This window comes from Anolis carolinensis, unplaced genomic scaffold (genome assembly GCF_035594765.1).
Source record: "Anolis carolinensis isolate JA03-04 unplaced genomic scaffold, rAnoCar3.1.pri scaffold_10, whole genome shotgun sequence".
Lineage (NCBI taxonomy): Eukaryota > Metazoa > Chordata > Lepidosauria > Squamata > Dactyloidae > Anolis > Anolis carolinensis.
The window spans coordinates 28,302,462-28,319,496 of NW_026943821.1; the positions used below are offsets into that span (position 1 = coordinate 28,302,462).

Below are 17,035 nucleotides of genomic sequence, written 5' to 3' on the forward strand. Positions count from 1 at the left end.
GCTGCTGCCACCTCTGCCTCTATTTTGCCTGAGGGTTTATTATAAGTCACTGCAAAGTTTGTGACTTAGTTAATCCAGCTATTTATTGTTATCATTGCCATTATTTCTTCTTACCCTCTTGCCCCTATCGACCAAGGCGGGGAACTAGAATAGATTAAAATGCTAAAGTGCAACATGTGCAAACAGTTAAAAACACATAACACATAACCTAACGAATGGAAGATGACTGCAATGTTCCAATGGTTCCTGCAGTCTCGGCTGTCCCCTTTCTTGGGGATTGGAAAGCATACAGAGCATTTCCAATCTGCCGTTCCAATGTCGTTCACATTACTTAGACAGTTGCATCTGTCGAGTAGAAAATGTAGGTACAGCTTTTTATGAGGAGGCTAATTTAACTAATTTACGACACCATAAAAACATCCAGCAGATGTTTGGAAGTACTCCATCAAGATGTTTGGAAGTACTCCATCAAGGGTTCGGTGTCACAGTGGATGAGCAAGCAACAGCTCCCCCTGTGGCCGGAATCAAGAATACCCTCATGAAGCCGGGAGCTGGAAAATGTTAAATTGCCTCTTTGTCTGTATGTTGCGTGTCTAATGGCACTGAATGTTTGCCATATATATGTGCATTGTGACCCGCCCTGAGTCCCCTTCGGGGTGAGAAGGGTGGAATATAAATATGGTAAATACTGTAAATAAAATATATTGAAAGCCCATAATTTTCCATCCTCTAGTCTAGCTACAGCCCTAAATCTTGATAGCATTTTCGAAAAATGATTCATCTGATATACAGAACACTGCACAAGCACGCACACACACGCATGCACGCACATACATTTCTCATCATATTTAAAACAAATTTTATTCATGAAAATATGCTGTACAATGCACTATACACAGTTCTTTACATTGCCACGTACACAAAAACTAGAATAGCACAATCAAGAAGGTTACATTGCGTACAATATATGTGTGGTGAGAGATAACAGCCTGTTGAAAACCCCTTGCCCCACTGAATCTAAACAGGTATAAATATGAGGAGAAAAAAGACTTTTTAAAAAACTTTTGATTTGGCCCCTTCCCTTTGCAGAGCCTCCCTCCCGGCGTCGAGCTGCACTCCCTTCCGAAGGCCTGGCGCATGGACACGAGCGACAATCGCGGCCTGTTGTGTGAATCCCCGGCACTCGCACCCCGTAGGTAGGCAGCGTGGACCCGGTCTTCTTTGCAGGGCTGGGAAGGGGAGCGCTGACTGGGGTGAGATGGAGGGTGGAAAGGCTTGCCTACCACAACTGGGCTTAGTTCAGAGATCGGGACAAACCACCTTCTTCCTGCTGGATGGGCTCAGCTTTACTCAGTGTTGCTTATGGCAAAAGCTCAAGAGACAGACCTAGTTGCTCCTTAGAGTAAAGCTACACCTGGGTGTGCAAAGGACACCAGCAAAGACAACGTTCTGCAGGCCTCGCGATGGTTGCCTTAGCCGAGGATGGCCTTGCATGAGAGGTCTTAGAATCACACCATCTGATTTCAGGATTTACAGAATGTTATTGTGCAGACCACTGGCAACCAAGGTGTGTGCTTGCTTAGCCATTTACGCAAAGCAGTGACATTCCATTTTCTTAACATCTAAGCTTGACGAGAAGTGCATCAAAAGGCTCGGTCATGATATTTAGCACACTGCGCGGAGGAAAGGGGTTTAGCACGTGCCTACTAACATTATTCACTTTCTCCTTTTTCAGCGTCTTCAGCTGAGACTTCAGCACGAAACAGGGCGGTGGGTTTCCAGGAATGGGGGAAGGAATGGGAGGTCATTGGAAACCCCGTGCCATTTACACTAGGTGTAAAGGTGATGACTTTTAAGGGAATGACCAAATCACTTCTGTGCACAAGGATGGGCGAGTAGTACTGTCAAGGAAGTCATGGACCAAGTCACGCCGGATCGGTGCCATGAATGGTGGCCGCTCTAATGATAAATAACCATCTCTCAGTCTAAGACAAATTCCCATTGCCCAAACCTGCAAGTGAAATTGGATTCTGAAAAGTAAGATTCCCTGCCTACTGGCAGAGGACTTTTGGGGATATGTTTAACAAAAGAATGGGTGAATTCTAAATGGGTATACTGAAAACAACAACTGTTGTTGTTGTTTTTGGCTTAGTTGGAAACTTAAAGCCCTCTCTATCTATGGAACGATGGTCACTTGGTGTTCAGGCCACGCCAGGGTTGAAGGCACCTCCGCGCATGCAACTGCCATGCCTGGCTCCACCCACGTGACACGGACTCACCGCACCAGCCACGGGCAGACCATTCAGGATTGTCGCCAACTGCTCATTGTCTGAAGTGTGCGCAACTGAGGGTGGAGGGTCAAACTACCGCCAGTGACTTTGAGAAATGGGAAATGAGAAGATTCTCAATTGGGTTGGAGCTGCATCGGTCATCCAGCTTGGTTGTGGGTCCTCAGGTGGCCCTTGAGGCCAAGTGGCGTTGGCACAGAGATGGCAGGGTTTAACAAATCATCATTTCCATTTTCAAGAGAGCAGTTAAATATCACTTGTCCAAAACACGCCTCTCCCCAGTGGCTAAACCTGATGGCATGATTACCTTCCTTTCCTTTAGAAAAAGCCACCACTGCATTGGCTGTTTTTGTCAGCAAAGGGAGCACAGACCCACGTTGCCAGACCCACTGCCCTCCTTCCCGGCCCCTCCCCTCGCTGCCTTCACGGACGGCCGGACATGGCTCCGTCGCCCGCTCCTTGCTCAAGACCTCCCGGCTCCTCAGCACTGCACTGCACTGCACTTTCATACAAGACAGTAAACACAACGCTTAGCAAATATGACACCATTGCACACATGACAACCCCACAGTTAACACACCACAAAGATGGCTGAGCAAAGAGGACTCTTCCTGGGCTGGGCTGGGCAACGGCCCTCTCTCTGCGGCCACAAAGGTGGAGGTCGGAGCGGCTCCGTTGGCCTTTCCTCCATTCAAGAGCAAACTCACACCATACACTCAATAGCCCCGTGCCTTGGCTTTACTGGCCTTCGCGGTATCCCACAAGATCCGGGACCTTGTCGTTTGGGGTGGCACCAGAATTCACTCACGGAGAATCCTAAGGATCCCTTCCTAAACTGCGAATCCCAGGACTCCATCAGGCAGTCTAAGTGGAAGCGCTAGAACTGGATCGTGTGGGAAAGCTCGAGCCCACACTTCAAAGCTCCTTTGCTCTGTATCACTTCAAGATTGTGTCTGTACATGTGTGTATATGTGTGAGAGAGAGACTGAGAAAGGGAGTGAGAGATTTCATACTTGCAGGATTATCCCTCCTCCGGGTCCTTTAAAGCGGGCATGGGCAAACTTCAGCCCTTCAGTTGTTTGGGACTCCAACTCCCACTATTCCTGGTGGAAGTTGGAGTCCAAAACACCTGGAGGGCAGGCCGGAGTTGGCCCAGGTGTCAAAGGGATGATTTCATGACTTCTTGGTCGGGCCCGAGGGGGAAAAGGAAGGGGTCTGAGGCCAGGAATGGTGGGAGTTGGAGTCCAAAACACCATTCCTAACAGCCTCAGGCCCCTTCCTTTCCCCCCTCGGCCACTTACGTAGCTCTTCTTTACTGAAAGCCTTATTCATAACCAAGACCAATATTGGCACTAGATCTTCTTTGAAAGTCTTATCATACAAGGCTGAGAAACCATCAGGTCTGGGAGCTTTATTGAGTTTCATTTTATCAGTTGTTTCAACTAGTTCCTCTGGTGTGATTGCCTTCTTTGGCTCTAGTTTCATGGCCTCCGTGAATGTTGTAATTTTTGTCTCTTCTAGTCCTGAGGCTGTTAGGAATGGTGGGAGTTGAAGTCCAAAACACCTGGAGGGAAGGCTGAAGTTTAGACGTGGTCTCTGTCTTGTGTTTCCCCAACTACATACCAATACTTATGTTTGCTGTGGCTTCCTCTCCCCGGTCCCAGACATGGGCAAACTTAGGCTTTTCTTCCAGGTGTTTTGGACTTCAACTCCCACCATTCCTGGCCTCAGGCCCCTTCCTTTCCCTCCTTGGGTCCGACCAAGAAGTCATGAAGTCATCCCTTTGACACCTGGGCAAACTTTGGCCCTCCTGCCGAGTGTTTTGTACTTCAACTCCCACCATTCCTGGCCTCAGGCCCCTTAAGCTTAAGCGGCTGAGGGGGGAAAGGAAAGGGTCTGAGGCCAGGAATGGTGGGAGTTGAAGTCCAAAACACCCGGAAGAAAGGCCAAAGTTGGCCCATGCCTGCTCTAACCCTCCAGAGATCTTCTCCTTCTATAGGATAAGCAATCTTCCCTTTGCCTGATCAAAACAGACCTGGTCCTGCCTTCAGAAAGCTAGGTATTTTTTTGGCAAAAGTGTATGCCGAAGCAAATAAAAGTCACCACAGTTTCTTCACAGTCCTTCCTGTTCACTCCTGCCAATTTCCCAGACCAGCAGTGATCCCCTAGGACTTGATGTCGTACCAAATACTATGTGGACAATATCATGAGCATGCGTGTGCTGTGGCAAGCACCTTGATTAAGGATAAAGGAAGCCTGCAAAGAAGCGGCAGGTCTTATTCTCCTTGCTAAATAACAAGTCCGCTACAGAAAGGGAAATCGGAGCCTTTCTTTGCTTCTACGTAAGCACAAGTATGACCCCACTCTCACCCCAAAAAACCATAAATGGAACAAGTGGAGAGTGATGAACCAGACCCGGATCAACATTGGCTTTAGCATGGCAAGTGCTTCCTCTGCTGCTCGTGTTCCCAGTGGCTGATGAACATGCAAATGTGCATTACAAGACTGAAAACTGAGAGGATCTTACGCAACTGGGGGGTTTTTTTTTAAGCGTAAGGAGCCACAGATGAACGTACACAGAGTATCAGTGTCGGGGGAGTGACTGGGAAATAGGCTAAAAAAAAGAACAGTCCTAATCATCACCATGGCTATCTATCTAAACCAGACTGGAAGCTTGGCAGGAATGCCAGACGGCTCTTCAGACCACACATCAATCACCTCTATGTCTGTGCAATAGTGCAGGTGCCCAGGTAGGGAGGAGGGAGGGGCGGGAGAGGGTCAGCAGCGCTGCAATGCCATGGCTAACTGGTGCCTATTGCACACATCAAAGACAGATCCAACTTACTGCACAATACACCTGGCACAAGCGGGAAGCCGCTGGTACCTGTCAAGACATTTTACCCTACATTGTGTGAGCGTGTGTGTGTACGTGTGTGTGTAGTGTCATCGTCAAGTTTAAACAGATGGCTCTAGCCTGGCTGAACAAATGAAGGCAAGGGAAACAAGGAAGGCAGCGCGGCGGGGAGGGGGATCCGGGCCCTCTCCCCACCCGCCGACGGGCCTGAGCCGGCCTCACCCCGGCACCCAGCTCTGGTTGGGGGGCTGCGGGGCGCTGGGCAACGTGGCCATGCTGAGGCCGTTTTGCGGCGGAAGCGCAGAGTCAAAGTTGAAGTCCATCTCGTCGCTGTCCATGAAGTCATTCAGGATGATGGACTCCACGTCACACTCCAAACTCCCGTTGAACATGTCCAGGTCCAAGTCTGCCGGGAATCTCTCCTGACCCAAAACAGGGGTGTGCATGGCTTCTGGGTAGGGTCCCTGTAAAGAATCCAGCAACCCCATGTGCGCCCCTGGGTTGTTGATATAGGAATGGATGTGCCCGTGGTGGGGCATGGCCACCATGCTGCAAGTGTCGCTGGGCAGGCTCATAAGGCTGATGGGAGAGGGTAAGGCACTGTTGCTGACGGAAGGGTGGTGGCCGGCTGGTGACGGGTGGTACAGCGCACCGCTCTTCATGAGGGAGGGCGGGTGGGGGTGGTAGGGAACCAGGCCAACCTCCCCGCTGCAACCGCTCCCACCATTGCCACTGCACATGAGAACGTTGGGTCTGTGGCTGCGAGGCGGCGGCCCCATGCTGGAGGCCTGTGGCATGTGGGAGTCGCTCTCTTTGTGAGCGTAGGAGACCGAGGAGAGCAGATCCTGCAGCGAGGAGTTGCGGTAAGAGTGCATGGGCGCAAAGCTGGCCTGCTTGTTCTCCTGGATGGTCTGCATGGGCAGGCGGCGCATGAGGCTCATGGCGGGCTGGCTGTAGATGGTCCCGCAGTAGGTGCTGCCCCCGCCGCCCCCGCCGCCCCCTCCAGCGCCCACAGCCGAGCACTTGGCGCTGAAGCTGAAGCCGGGGCTCCTTTGCCGGAGAGCGCCCGCAGGGAGCGGCTGGCCCGGGCTCAGGCTGTAGTTGTCCTGCAGGTCGTCCAGGAGGCTCTCGCCCAGGCTCTCGCTCAGGCTGATGGTGCCGGTGAGGTCGGCCAGCCTGGGCATCTCGACGGAGCAGCGGGCATTCAGGGAGGGGGACATGGTGCTGGAAGGGCTGGGGTACATCAGCGGGGAAGACGGAGTCCCGTCCTCCTCTTCCAACTCGTCCGGCTCGTGGTTGGCCATGATGGGGGAAAGGTGGCCGCCCAACGTGCTGGCGGAGGAGTTGGCTCGTGTCCGAAAGTCGGCCCAAGCGTCGTACTCCTCGCTGGTGTGCGAGGAGGGGCTCCCGGACCACTTGGCCGGCGGCCTGGCCGGGCTCTCCTCCGCGCCGCGCTCCTGGGAGGCCTGGAGCTGCTTCTTCTTGCTGGCTTTGCCCTTGATCCGCAGGAACTTGCTGTTATTGTCCATGGAGACGGCTCGCCGGCGCGGGGTCTTTCCCGTTTTCCCGCCCTCGGGGTTCAGCATCCACCAGGAGCTCTTGCCCGTGCCCTCGTTCTGCACGCGGATGAATCGGGTGTGCAGGGACAGGTTGTGGCGGATGGAATTCTGCAGGCAAGACACAAGAAAGGGAGACCTCCATCACTGCTAGTCGGCAGAAAGCCCCTCACGTGGAGCCCCTTCCACCCCCACACGGTCCCATAAACACAGCTTCCAGGAGTCGCCTTTTCCAACCACACCTCCCCGAATCCTCCTGGCCTTGGCCATGTTACCTGGGCATTTCTGGGAGTGAAAACTACCCACCTGGCTTCAAAGCCTCCATGGAGCACATGCCTCCTACAATCCCTCTCCCGGATTACAACAGGGAGTCCTGTGGGCCTGGGAGGCTGTTGGATGCCGTCCTATAAGTCCTAGGTGGGATAACCAATTATCAAGGATGATGGGACCTGGCAGCAAATTATGTTTGAAGGACCACGGGCTCCTCCTCTCGTTATAGGAGACAAGTTGAAGTTCCCCAGAAAGCCAGATCCTCTATTCTATTCCAATTTCAGGGGATGGTCGGAGGCACATCTCATGTACAGATAGATACCGTGACTCCCCTTGTGACCTAGAGTATATTGCGCAAATGAAGCCGCCCAGAGTCCCTTCGGGTGAGAAGGGCGGGATATAAATGTTAGAAATAAATAAATAAGAAAGTCTGTGGTGATTAGAGTGAGGTATTGAATTAAAGGACAGTGTGTGCTCCACTCATGACCGGTACTTCATTTTTGGGCTCCAACCTTTTCCTTTCATATGTTCATCCAGCAAACAACCAATATAATTCGTCGCCACACCACAAACCTGCCTCCTGCCCTATCCCTGCAGAGTGCTGATGGAGGATCATTGGAGAGGCCAATCAGGAGCCTACGTTACTTGAGATGGGAGTCCATCATTTTCGACCCCCAGTTCGGGTACACAAAGCACAGCCGAGCACCAGACACGGCTTCAGCTGCAAAGACAACACTGGAATCAAAACTTCATTTGGATTCGTTTAGACCTAATGAACTGTAACTCCCAGGATTCCACAACATTGAGCCGCAGCAGGTGTCAAACTGCAAATCCCACTGAAATCCAAATAAAGTTTTGATTTCCATGGGATTTACTCTTGAGTAAGCCTTCCCCCAGCCTCCCAATGTAGTAACTGTTGAACCCTAGCTCTGAAATCACTCAGTGGCCTGGCTGGTCACTACGGGAAATGGGGTGTTGCCATGTGGCTTGCCTTGTACTTCTGGCCAGACAGACCGCACACGCACACGCACACACACACACACACACACAGCTCAATTCTGCACGGCGCCCATTCGTGCGTTGGCCCCCAAAAGACATTTATCACCAAAAAAGATGAGAAGAGAAGGCGCTGGTTCTCATACACATTTCCTACATTCATTCATATGGACAGATGACAATTTAGATGTCAATGAATCACCCTGTAACCTAAATAATGATGCACGGCACCTGTCCATAGTTGGGGAAACTTTGCCCAGTTTTGTGTGTCTGCTCGGCCGGCCGCCCGAGGGCTCATTATTATGGAGAAGAAGAGACGTGAAGCCCCCCCCTCCCCGCTGCCCCTTCTTTTGGGCCTTTCCTTTCAACCAGAGTCATCAAAAGAGAGAACGCCCGCCCGCCCGCCTGCCCTCAAAGGCTTTCCTCTCCCAGGGAAAGGCCACTCTACCCTCCCTTTCTGGTTCTGCAAACACTGCTTCCCTGTCTTCCACCTCTCCTCTCCCTTCTCTGCCACACACACACACACACCAATAGATATTTGCTGCATTAGCCACGAGCCAGTCTCCATTATTCAGCAGCAGTTGCCGAAACAGCCCAACTCTCGTGTCTCCAGTTGGGCTTTATCGGCTGCCACCCTCCCTCTGCTTTACTGTCGTATCATTGCGTGTTCAGACGGACGGGTGAGTGGGCACCCGCACCATCCTGGCCACCTTACTGAGCAGCTGTGTGTGCAACAGAAAGGCCCGGCGGGTCCCCCATCTCCATGGCAGACAAAGACCCACGGAGCTGCTGGAGGTGCCGCTCTTGCCAGGGCTCCCTGCCATTGGATGCCACGGGGCCGGCAGGGCACATCGATGCTGCCATGCACGTGGAGGAGAGGAGGACCACCTGCTTGTCCAGGGAGTTCGAGCCATGAGAGACCGGGAACGCTGGAAACCCTTGCCTGTGATCTGCAGCTTACCTCCATCCGGGGGATTTTCCCATGGAATTCCCAGTAGGGCCCGGCAGGCAATGCTGGGCGGCTCCAGGGCCCTGCCTGCCAGCGCATGGTCTGCAGGCCGAGAAGGGGCGGGGGCTGGCCGGCCCCTCCCTCCCACCGCGCTCTTGGCACTGGGGGTGCTCTACATCAGGCCTGCACAGCTTGCCAGAAGGAAAGGGCCGACATCAAAGCAAGCACCGCTTTCCCAGGTCACTCCTCCTGCCGCTCTTCGCCCAGCCCGTGGCGCCTTCCAGCCGCACCTGCCCCTACCTGCCACCCACAGGCGCCACTGAAGGGCCAGAGGCCGAGGTGGCACAGCGTGTTAAACCGCTGAGCTGCTGAACTTGCGGACTGAAAGGTCACAGGTTGGAATCCAGGGAGTGAGGTGAGCTCCCACTGTTAGCCCCAGCTTCTGCCAACCTAGCAGTTCAAAAACATGCAAATGTGAGTAGATCAATAGGTGCCACTTCAGCGATATTCCATGCAGTCATGCCAACCACATGACCTTGGAGGTGTCTACGGATGAGCACCAACCCCCAGAGTCGGATACGACTGGATTTAATGTCAGGGGAAAACCTTTACCTTTTATGGTTTATGAGCCTGACTTAGTTTTTTGGAATCAGAATATTAAATAAAGTATTTCTGAAACTTCAAAGACAGCAGTCAAGCAAAAGCAGCATTTGTTAAACACAACAGGTTGATTTCCTTATTTTATGAAGTATAGCTGAAGGATTTTCTGCATGTTGTTGCTGACAGATTCACGTAAATGTCTAAAACAGCCACTAGGTGGCAAGCTACACACATTTTTCACAACCCCCACATTCAGTTAGTGGACCCCAAATGTAGTTGAGACACACAGTTTAAGATGAAATGAGAAAAAGCGGGATATAAATAAGCATACAACAACAACAACAACAACAACAACAACAGAGGTCCTATGAAGTCTGCTGCAGGAATAGAACCAAATGGCTGCTTGGTTTTCCTTGCTCTCCTGGCTACTGAATGGCTTTGAGTAGAGGCATCCATCACGAAAACAGATACACAAGAGGGGGAATGAGATGCAAGTACAACCGATGGAATCATACAATCTGCAAATGTGAGGCAGGATCTGCAAGCCTACATGGAAGAGCTCAGTTCTGTCTCTCCAGGCTGACCTGCCCCAGAGGACAGATAGGAAAAGGACATTCATGAAACTATCTGTTAAAAATCCTCCTGTGGAAAAGAGCTTCTCGGGCGTCTTTAGGGCCAGCCACGCTTCTGCTCCTGCTTCCGCTTCACACCTGGGTTTCCTCCTTCTGCACAAGAAGAGCATTTCCTATCAGTCCAGGGAAAGGGAATGCTAAGCATGCTGTATTGTGCTTCAAAAACAAAATCCAAATTCCGAGCCTCTATGAATTATGCATGAGTATTTAGATGCCTCTGCTTGTTCTGCATTAATGTATTCGCTATTCCTGAATCATAACAAGAAGCTATGGATAGCGCCCAGGCCCCAAGCCCTCGCTGATGCTAGAGTGCATTACGTTTCATCTTCTCAGATGACGCCAATCTTCTTCTCCTCCTGTGTTTTTCAGCTCTGCATTTTTAGGGATTAAATGCATGTGTGTGTATTTGTGTGCGTATGTACACACACAGAGTCAGCTCTCCACATTCACTGAGGTTAGAAGCACAGGAATCTCATGAAGATGAAAAGCTACAACAACACTAATTGCCATTTTATTTTCTTGACCTGAAAGAAAACTTATCTACGAATTTCTAGGTCCACTTCTGGCAGAGCTGTTCTTTCAGGACCCCTAGAGACCAAATCCATGAACACTCAAATCCATAAATGTTGTGAATGTGAAGGTCTGACTCGTGTGTGTGTGTATGAAAAGGAATAGGCTTCATGCCTGGTATCGATATCTTGGGGAAATTATTTTGGACTACAATTCCCAGAATCCCATCTAGCATGTAATCTGTGGGTCTCTCCTTTAAGAAAGGACAGAGGGCTACTGCTGCTAACAACAACAACAACAACAACAACAACAACAGCAACAACAATGATAATTAGAAGCCAGCAGCAATAAATCACCACTGACCAAGAGGTTATTGGTTCAAAGCTCAGGTCAGACTTAAGCTCCTGACCATTAATAGCCTAGCTTGCTGCCCACCTAAGCAGCTTGCAAACAGCTGTGAGTAGAGAATTCTAGGTACCGTTTAATGCAGGGAGGCTAATTTAACTTAATTTACGACACCATAAAACTTCTGGCAGAAACACAAGAAAGTACTACCATCAAAAAGGACTCACAGTGGACAATGAAGCGGCAGCTCTCCTTGTGGGCGGAATCTAACATGCCCTCATGAAGCCAGAAGCTGGAAAATGTTAAATAGCCTCTGTGTCTGTCTAAATATGTTGTATGTCTAATAATGACATTGAATGTTTGCCGTGTATATGGGCATTGTACTGCGCCCTGTGTCTCCTTCAGGGTGAGAAGGGTGGAATATAAATACTGTAAATAAATTAACAATAACAGCAACAACAATTTAACCATGCTGAGAGGAAACTATGAGTATAATTCACGAAGGCAGTGTTTTTGCATGTTCTTCCTCAAAGCAGAGAAAGCCTGCTGTCGGGTTCTGAGAGCCTTCAAAGGTGATCTATAACAGCTTCTTAATAAATGCGGGTGCTTCTGATTCATTCCGTGGGGTCAGGGCTGCATTTACCGGCCAAGCGCCTGCCCACAGGCCAGGGGATGAGAGACGAGGCCAGCCCCATAGACTGCCATGTTGAGGAGAGGCTTTTGGAGCCCGCACAGCATCTGCGCCATGCCCCTGACCAGAGGCCTACGAAGGAGTGGCGGGCAAGCCATAGGCCCCGTATATCACATTATGTAATGGCGCACTTCTCTGCACTTCATTTATTTGGCGATTGCTCGCAGGCTGGCACCTCGCCAGCAGCAGCCACCAAATCCAAGTCTGCAGAAATCAATCTCGCGCTGACTGATTAAGCCATGGTTAGAACTAATTGCTCCTTCGTGTGTGGGGAGAATAAATTATGGGCTTTCATCTCAGCATGTTTAAAAAATGTCATGGCTGGAAGGGTCTGGGTCTTAACTCCTTCCTTCCCGGCACGTTTGCCTGGGACGAGGGGAGGGATGGGCGGGAAGCCCGGCTGGCTGGCGGGTGGGGTCCGGTCTCAGTCGGGGCGGACCGACCTTGAACTCTCGGGCTGTTTGGACATTAAAGCCCGAAACCAACACATCAGCCAAGGGTAAAGGGGGAATTGTGTGAGTTGTGATGCAATATGGATGGAGGGCTATAGATTTCCCCGACCCTGCTGCTCAAGGTTTTCAATTATCCCCAACATATAAATTCTCCAAACTGCCAGCACTTCCTTTAGAGGCTCTAAGGCCAAACATGACATTTATTCCAGGTTGGATTGTTTGACTAATCCAGTACTCCACAGTGATCCACAGCGATCCACCCAATTCAGGGCTGATTTATTTTTACATGTTGTCTTTACTTATAGTTTTAGAGACTCTCTTGGAGATTGTTTGAGCAGTTGAGGCAGGAAGGAGGCATTTCTTCTTCGGGAGAGATAAAGTAAAGGTAAAGGCAGTGTCACGAATGGGACCCTGAAGAAGGAGACAGAAGGCCTGATCCTTGCAGCCCAGGAGCAAGCCATCCGAACAAAGGCAATGAAGGCCAAGATTGAAAAATCAGCCGATGACCCAAAGTGCAGACTGTGCAAGGAAACCGACAAAACCATTGATCATATCCTCAGCTGCTGTAAGAAAATCACACAGACAGACTACAAACAGAGGCACAACTAGGTGGCCCAAATGATTCATTGGAACTTATGCCTCAAGTATCACCTCCCAGCAGTAAAGAACTGGTGGGATCATAAACCTGCAAAAGTATTGGAAAATGAGCATGCAAAGATACTGTGGGACTTCCGAATCCAGACTGACAAAGTTCTGGAACACAACACACCAGACATCACAGTTGTGGAAAAGGAAAAGGTTTGGATCAGTGATGTCGCCATCCCAGGTGACAGTCGCATGGACGAAAAACCACAGGAAAAACTCAGCTGCTATCAGGACCTCAAGATTGAACTTCAAAGACTCTGGCAGTGCAGGTGGTCCCATTGGGTGCCGTGCCAAAAGATCTCAGCCGGCATTTGGAAACAATAGGCATTGACAAAATTACGATCTGCCAACTGCAAAAGGCCACCCTGCTGGGATCTGCGTGCATCATCCGAAAATACATCACACAGTCCTAGACACTTGGGAAGTGTTCGACTTGTGATTTTGTGATACGAAATCCAGCATGTCTATCTTGTTTGCTGTGTCACATAATAATAATAATAATAATAATAATAATAATAATAATAATAATAATAATAATAATAATTCTGTCAGAGAAGGTGAAGGGAAGGCTGGGCTGCAGGCATGGAAAGCTTGGCAAGGCCACCTAGACCCAGAGGCAGGAGGGAGCTGATGGTCCAGATGGCTTCGTCACGATGCCTCAAATGCCTAAACCCGCACACGTTGGCCTTTGTAAGCCATTCTTGCAAATGAAATCATTTATCCCTTTCAAAGGAAATGCAGGTTTCACTGGGCACCAGCAGGGATGGAAACACTCCTCCAAGAAAGACTCGGGGAAAGGAGGAACGCATTCCATCTCAAGGCATGTCAGATGTGCCTTCCCCATTTCATGGTCTACATATTTGTGGGTCAAGACGGATTTGCTGCCCTGCATTCGCCACCTTGGATCGGGAGAGAGGCCAGAGCCCTTCCTGCAGGGAAGATTCATTAAAACAAGGCAAGAGTGGCAATTAAGGCTCGGCTTAGCAGAGCCAAGGGATCCATGCACGGGCATGGGTGGCTGGGCCAGGAGAGCATGTGCAGACGTGGGCGAGGACCGAGGAGGAGGAGGAGGAGGAGGAGGAGGAGGACAGCAGGCTTAATTAAGGGAATGGAAGCAGCCAATTTGTGCTGCTTGGCGCTGTGTCTGCCACCCTGAGAAAGCTGTGGCTCTGGCTCTCGCACAAAGTGCTGGAAAGGCACCCAGACCGGAGAACATGGCAACTCTGCATTCCTAAAGTCGGAACAGAATTGTTTTTTGTTCGTGGATCTAGTTGGCAGGCTCTTTGTAAGGCTGTTGAGAGATTTATGGCCACAGAGCAGGCATGGGCAAACTTGGGCATTTCCTCCAGGTGTTTTGGACTTCAACTCCCATCATTCTTGGCCTCAGGACCTTTCCTTTTCCCCCTCAGACGCTTCAGCTGACCTACCTCATACATGCTTGTGAGTAAATACCCTGTTTCCCCGAAAATAAGAGAGTGTCTTATATTAATTTTTGCTCCCAAAGATGCATTAGGTCTTATTTTCAGGGGATGCCTTATTTTTCGATGAAGAATTTATTTATAGTTGAACAAAAAAATGAACTTTTATTATATATTGTACAGTAGTTGTCATCACAAACCAGAATGACCAGACAAACTGTGAATCTTATCAGGAATTTCTTGTTTCTACCATTATTTTACTGTACAACCATCTATAATATGTACATTTACCGATCCTACATGCTCTGCTGTTCTGTTCATTGGGCATGCTTCCAAACAAAACCTTTGCTAGGTCTTACTTTCAGGGGAGGCCTTATATTTAGCAATTCAGCAAAACCCCTACTAGGTCTTATTTTCCGGGGATGTCTTATTTTCAGGGAAACAGGGTACTTTTACTATTTTGATTTGGTGTCTCTGATGTTTATTTTATGCGCATGACTCTTTAAAAGGGAAAGGGAGGCTGGTTGCTTGCTTTACCTCTGCTCAATAAAAAAAACCCCAGTCTTCTGTTTTGCTATTCTGCTACATGCCTTAATGTCTTAACATTTCAGGCATAAGCATGTCCAATATCTAACCCAGGGGTCCTCAAACTTTTAAAGCAGAGGGCCGGTCCACAATCTTTCAGACTGTGGAGGGGCCGAATTATCATTTGAAAAAAAAAAACCCCGAACAAATTCCTGTGCACAATGCACATGTCTTATTTGTAGTGCAAAACAACAACAACAATGAAAGAACAATACAATATTTAAAAATGAAAGCAATTGTAAACAACATAAACCTATCAGGATTTCAATGGGAAGTGTGGGCCTCCTTCTGGCCAATGAGATAGTCAAGTTAATTAGGATTGTTGTTGTTGTTGTGTGCCTTCAAGTCATTTCAGACTTTGGGCGAGCCTAAGTCTAAAATTATTTATTTATTCATTTACTACATTTATTTATTACATTTATATCCCGCCCTTCTCACCCCGAAGGGGACTCAGAACAGCTGTATGTACATACAATATATTATATTATTAGCATAGCACAATATTAGCCTTATATATGTTCTTATTATTAGTAATAAGAACATCAGCCCTGGCCTTGTCTTTCTCAACTGCAGAGTATGCCTGTCCTGTCTGGCACAAGTCTGCCCATGCAAAGCAGGTGGACATAGCACTGAATGAAACATGCAGAATCATCACGGGATGCCTTAAACCTACACCTGTTGATAAACTCTACAAGTTAGCTGGCATTGCCCCTCTTGACGTGCGACGGGAAGTTGCTGCTAACAGTGAGAGAAAAAAGGTTGAACATTGTGAAAGCCACCCACTGCATGGCTATCAGCCCCCTCCCACCAGGCTCAAATCAAGGAAGGGCTTCATGAGAACCACCACTCCCTCCTCTTGATGTTCCTCCAGCAACAGCAAGAGTGTCTCTCTGGGCAGCTAAACCTGGCAATTCCAACTGGATGGCCCCCCATGAGGGTCTTCCTCCAGGGGCAAACCAGGAATGGGCAACTTGGAAGTCCCTGAACAGACTCAGAAGTGGAGTGGGCAGATCAAAAGACAACTTGGCAAGGTGGCACTACCTGGAGGAATCCTCCACCTTGTGTGACTGTGGAGCTGAACAAACAACTCAGCATATGTATGCTTGCCCACAATGCCCTGCCTCATGTACGGAGGAGGAGTTGTTTAAAGCTACAGGCAATGCGGTTGCTGTTGCCCGCTTTTGGTCCAAAACTATTTAGTTGCTTGTGATTTCTTTTCTTTTCTATTTTATTTCCATTATTTGAAATGTATTTGCTGTACCAATGCTTTTGACATGAAATAAATAAATAAGCCTTATATATTACTATATTGAACTATACCACTATACTGTAATATTATATGTAAAATATAACATATAATTAATATTATTATATGGTATTATTATTAGTATTATATTGTATAACATTATAATATTATTATCAATATTATATACAATATATTATATTATTTAAAATGATATAAAAATATTATATTATAAAACTGAGGGCAGGGGCCAGGTAAATGACCTTGGAGGGCCATATCCGGCCCCCGGGCCTTAGTTTGGGGACCCCTGATCTAACCCATATTGGTATTTATCTAACAAAAAAAATGCCTGATGGTAAATCCCCTTGCAATAAGCCAAGTAGGCTGCCTGTATCCAGGTTTACGGCGGTCATGGCTTCCTTACCGGCCTTGGCACAGGCAGGCGAGAACATGGTCTGCAGGCGTGAAGGAGGCGGCCATGCCAAGTGGCACCAGGAGGCCCTTTGCACCAAGGTGACGGTGGTGCCCGTGCCAGCAACCCCTCCCTCCCTCCCTCCCTCCCTCGGGAAGAGCTTTTCTCTGAGGAGGCAGGCTCACTGTCGGGAGAAAACAGCCAGCGTGAAATAAGTCTGATTAGCAATTAGTCCCATTGTAGAAGGATTAAGGGGAGGAGGGGAGGAGGCATTGTTCTAGAGAGCGACTTGATGATCAATCTGCATCTGGATCAAGCGGCCTTGTGCCCCTTTCTTCCTGCGAGTGCCCTCTTGACCATCAGCATAAGGAAAGGAGCATATGGGCAAGGGCAGGGTGAGCGTGTGTGCAGTGTAGAAACAATAGGATGCTTCAACACGCATGTGTAGCTCCATGCTTCCAACAATAGGGCTTAGGATATGCAAGGCGCCCGGCACATGGGAGGTGAGCTCTTACGCACACTCCCGTCCAACATTCCTCGGAGGAATCCGAAAGTGCAAGCGACACCGGTATCTTTCTTTCTCCTTCCT

At 49.2% G+C, this 17,035-nt stretch overlaps 1 protein-coding gene across 1 annotated transcript in view; it reads right to left on the reverse strand.

Moving 5' to 3' along the window:
• Positions 1-842: 842 nt before the first annotated feature.
• The window catches only part of foxo6 (forkhead box O6), a 59,778-nt gene continuing 43,585 nt past the window's right edge, over positions 843-17,035 (reverse strand). The window contains exon 2 of the mRNA XM_062962918.1: positions 843-6,809. Coding sequence (XP_062818988.1) covers positions 5,361-6,809 — 1,449 coding nt within the window. The 3' untranslated portion in view covers positions 843-5,360. The remainder of the gene's footprint in view (positions 6,810-17,035) is intronic.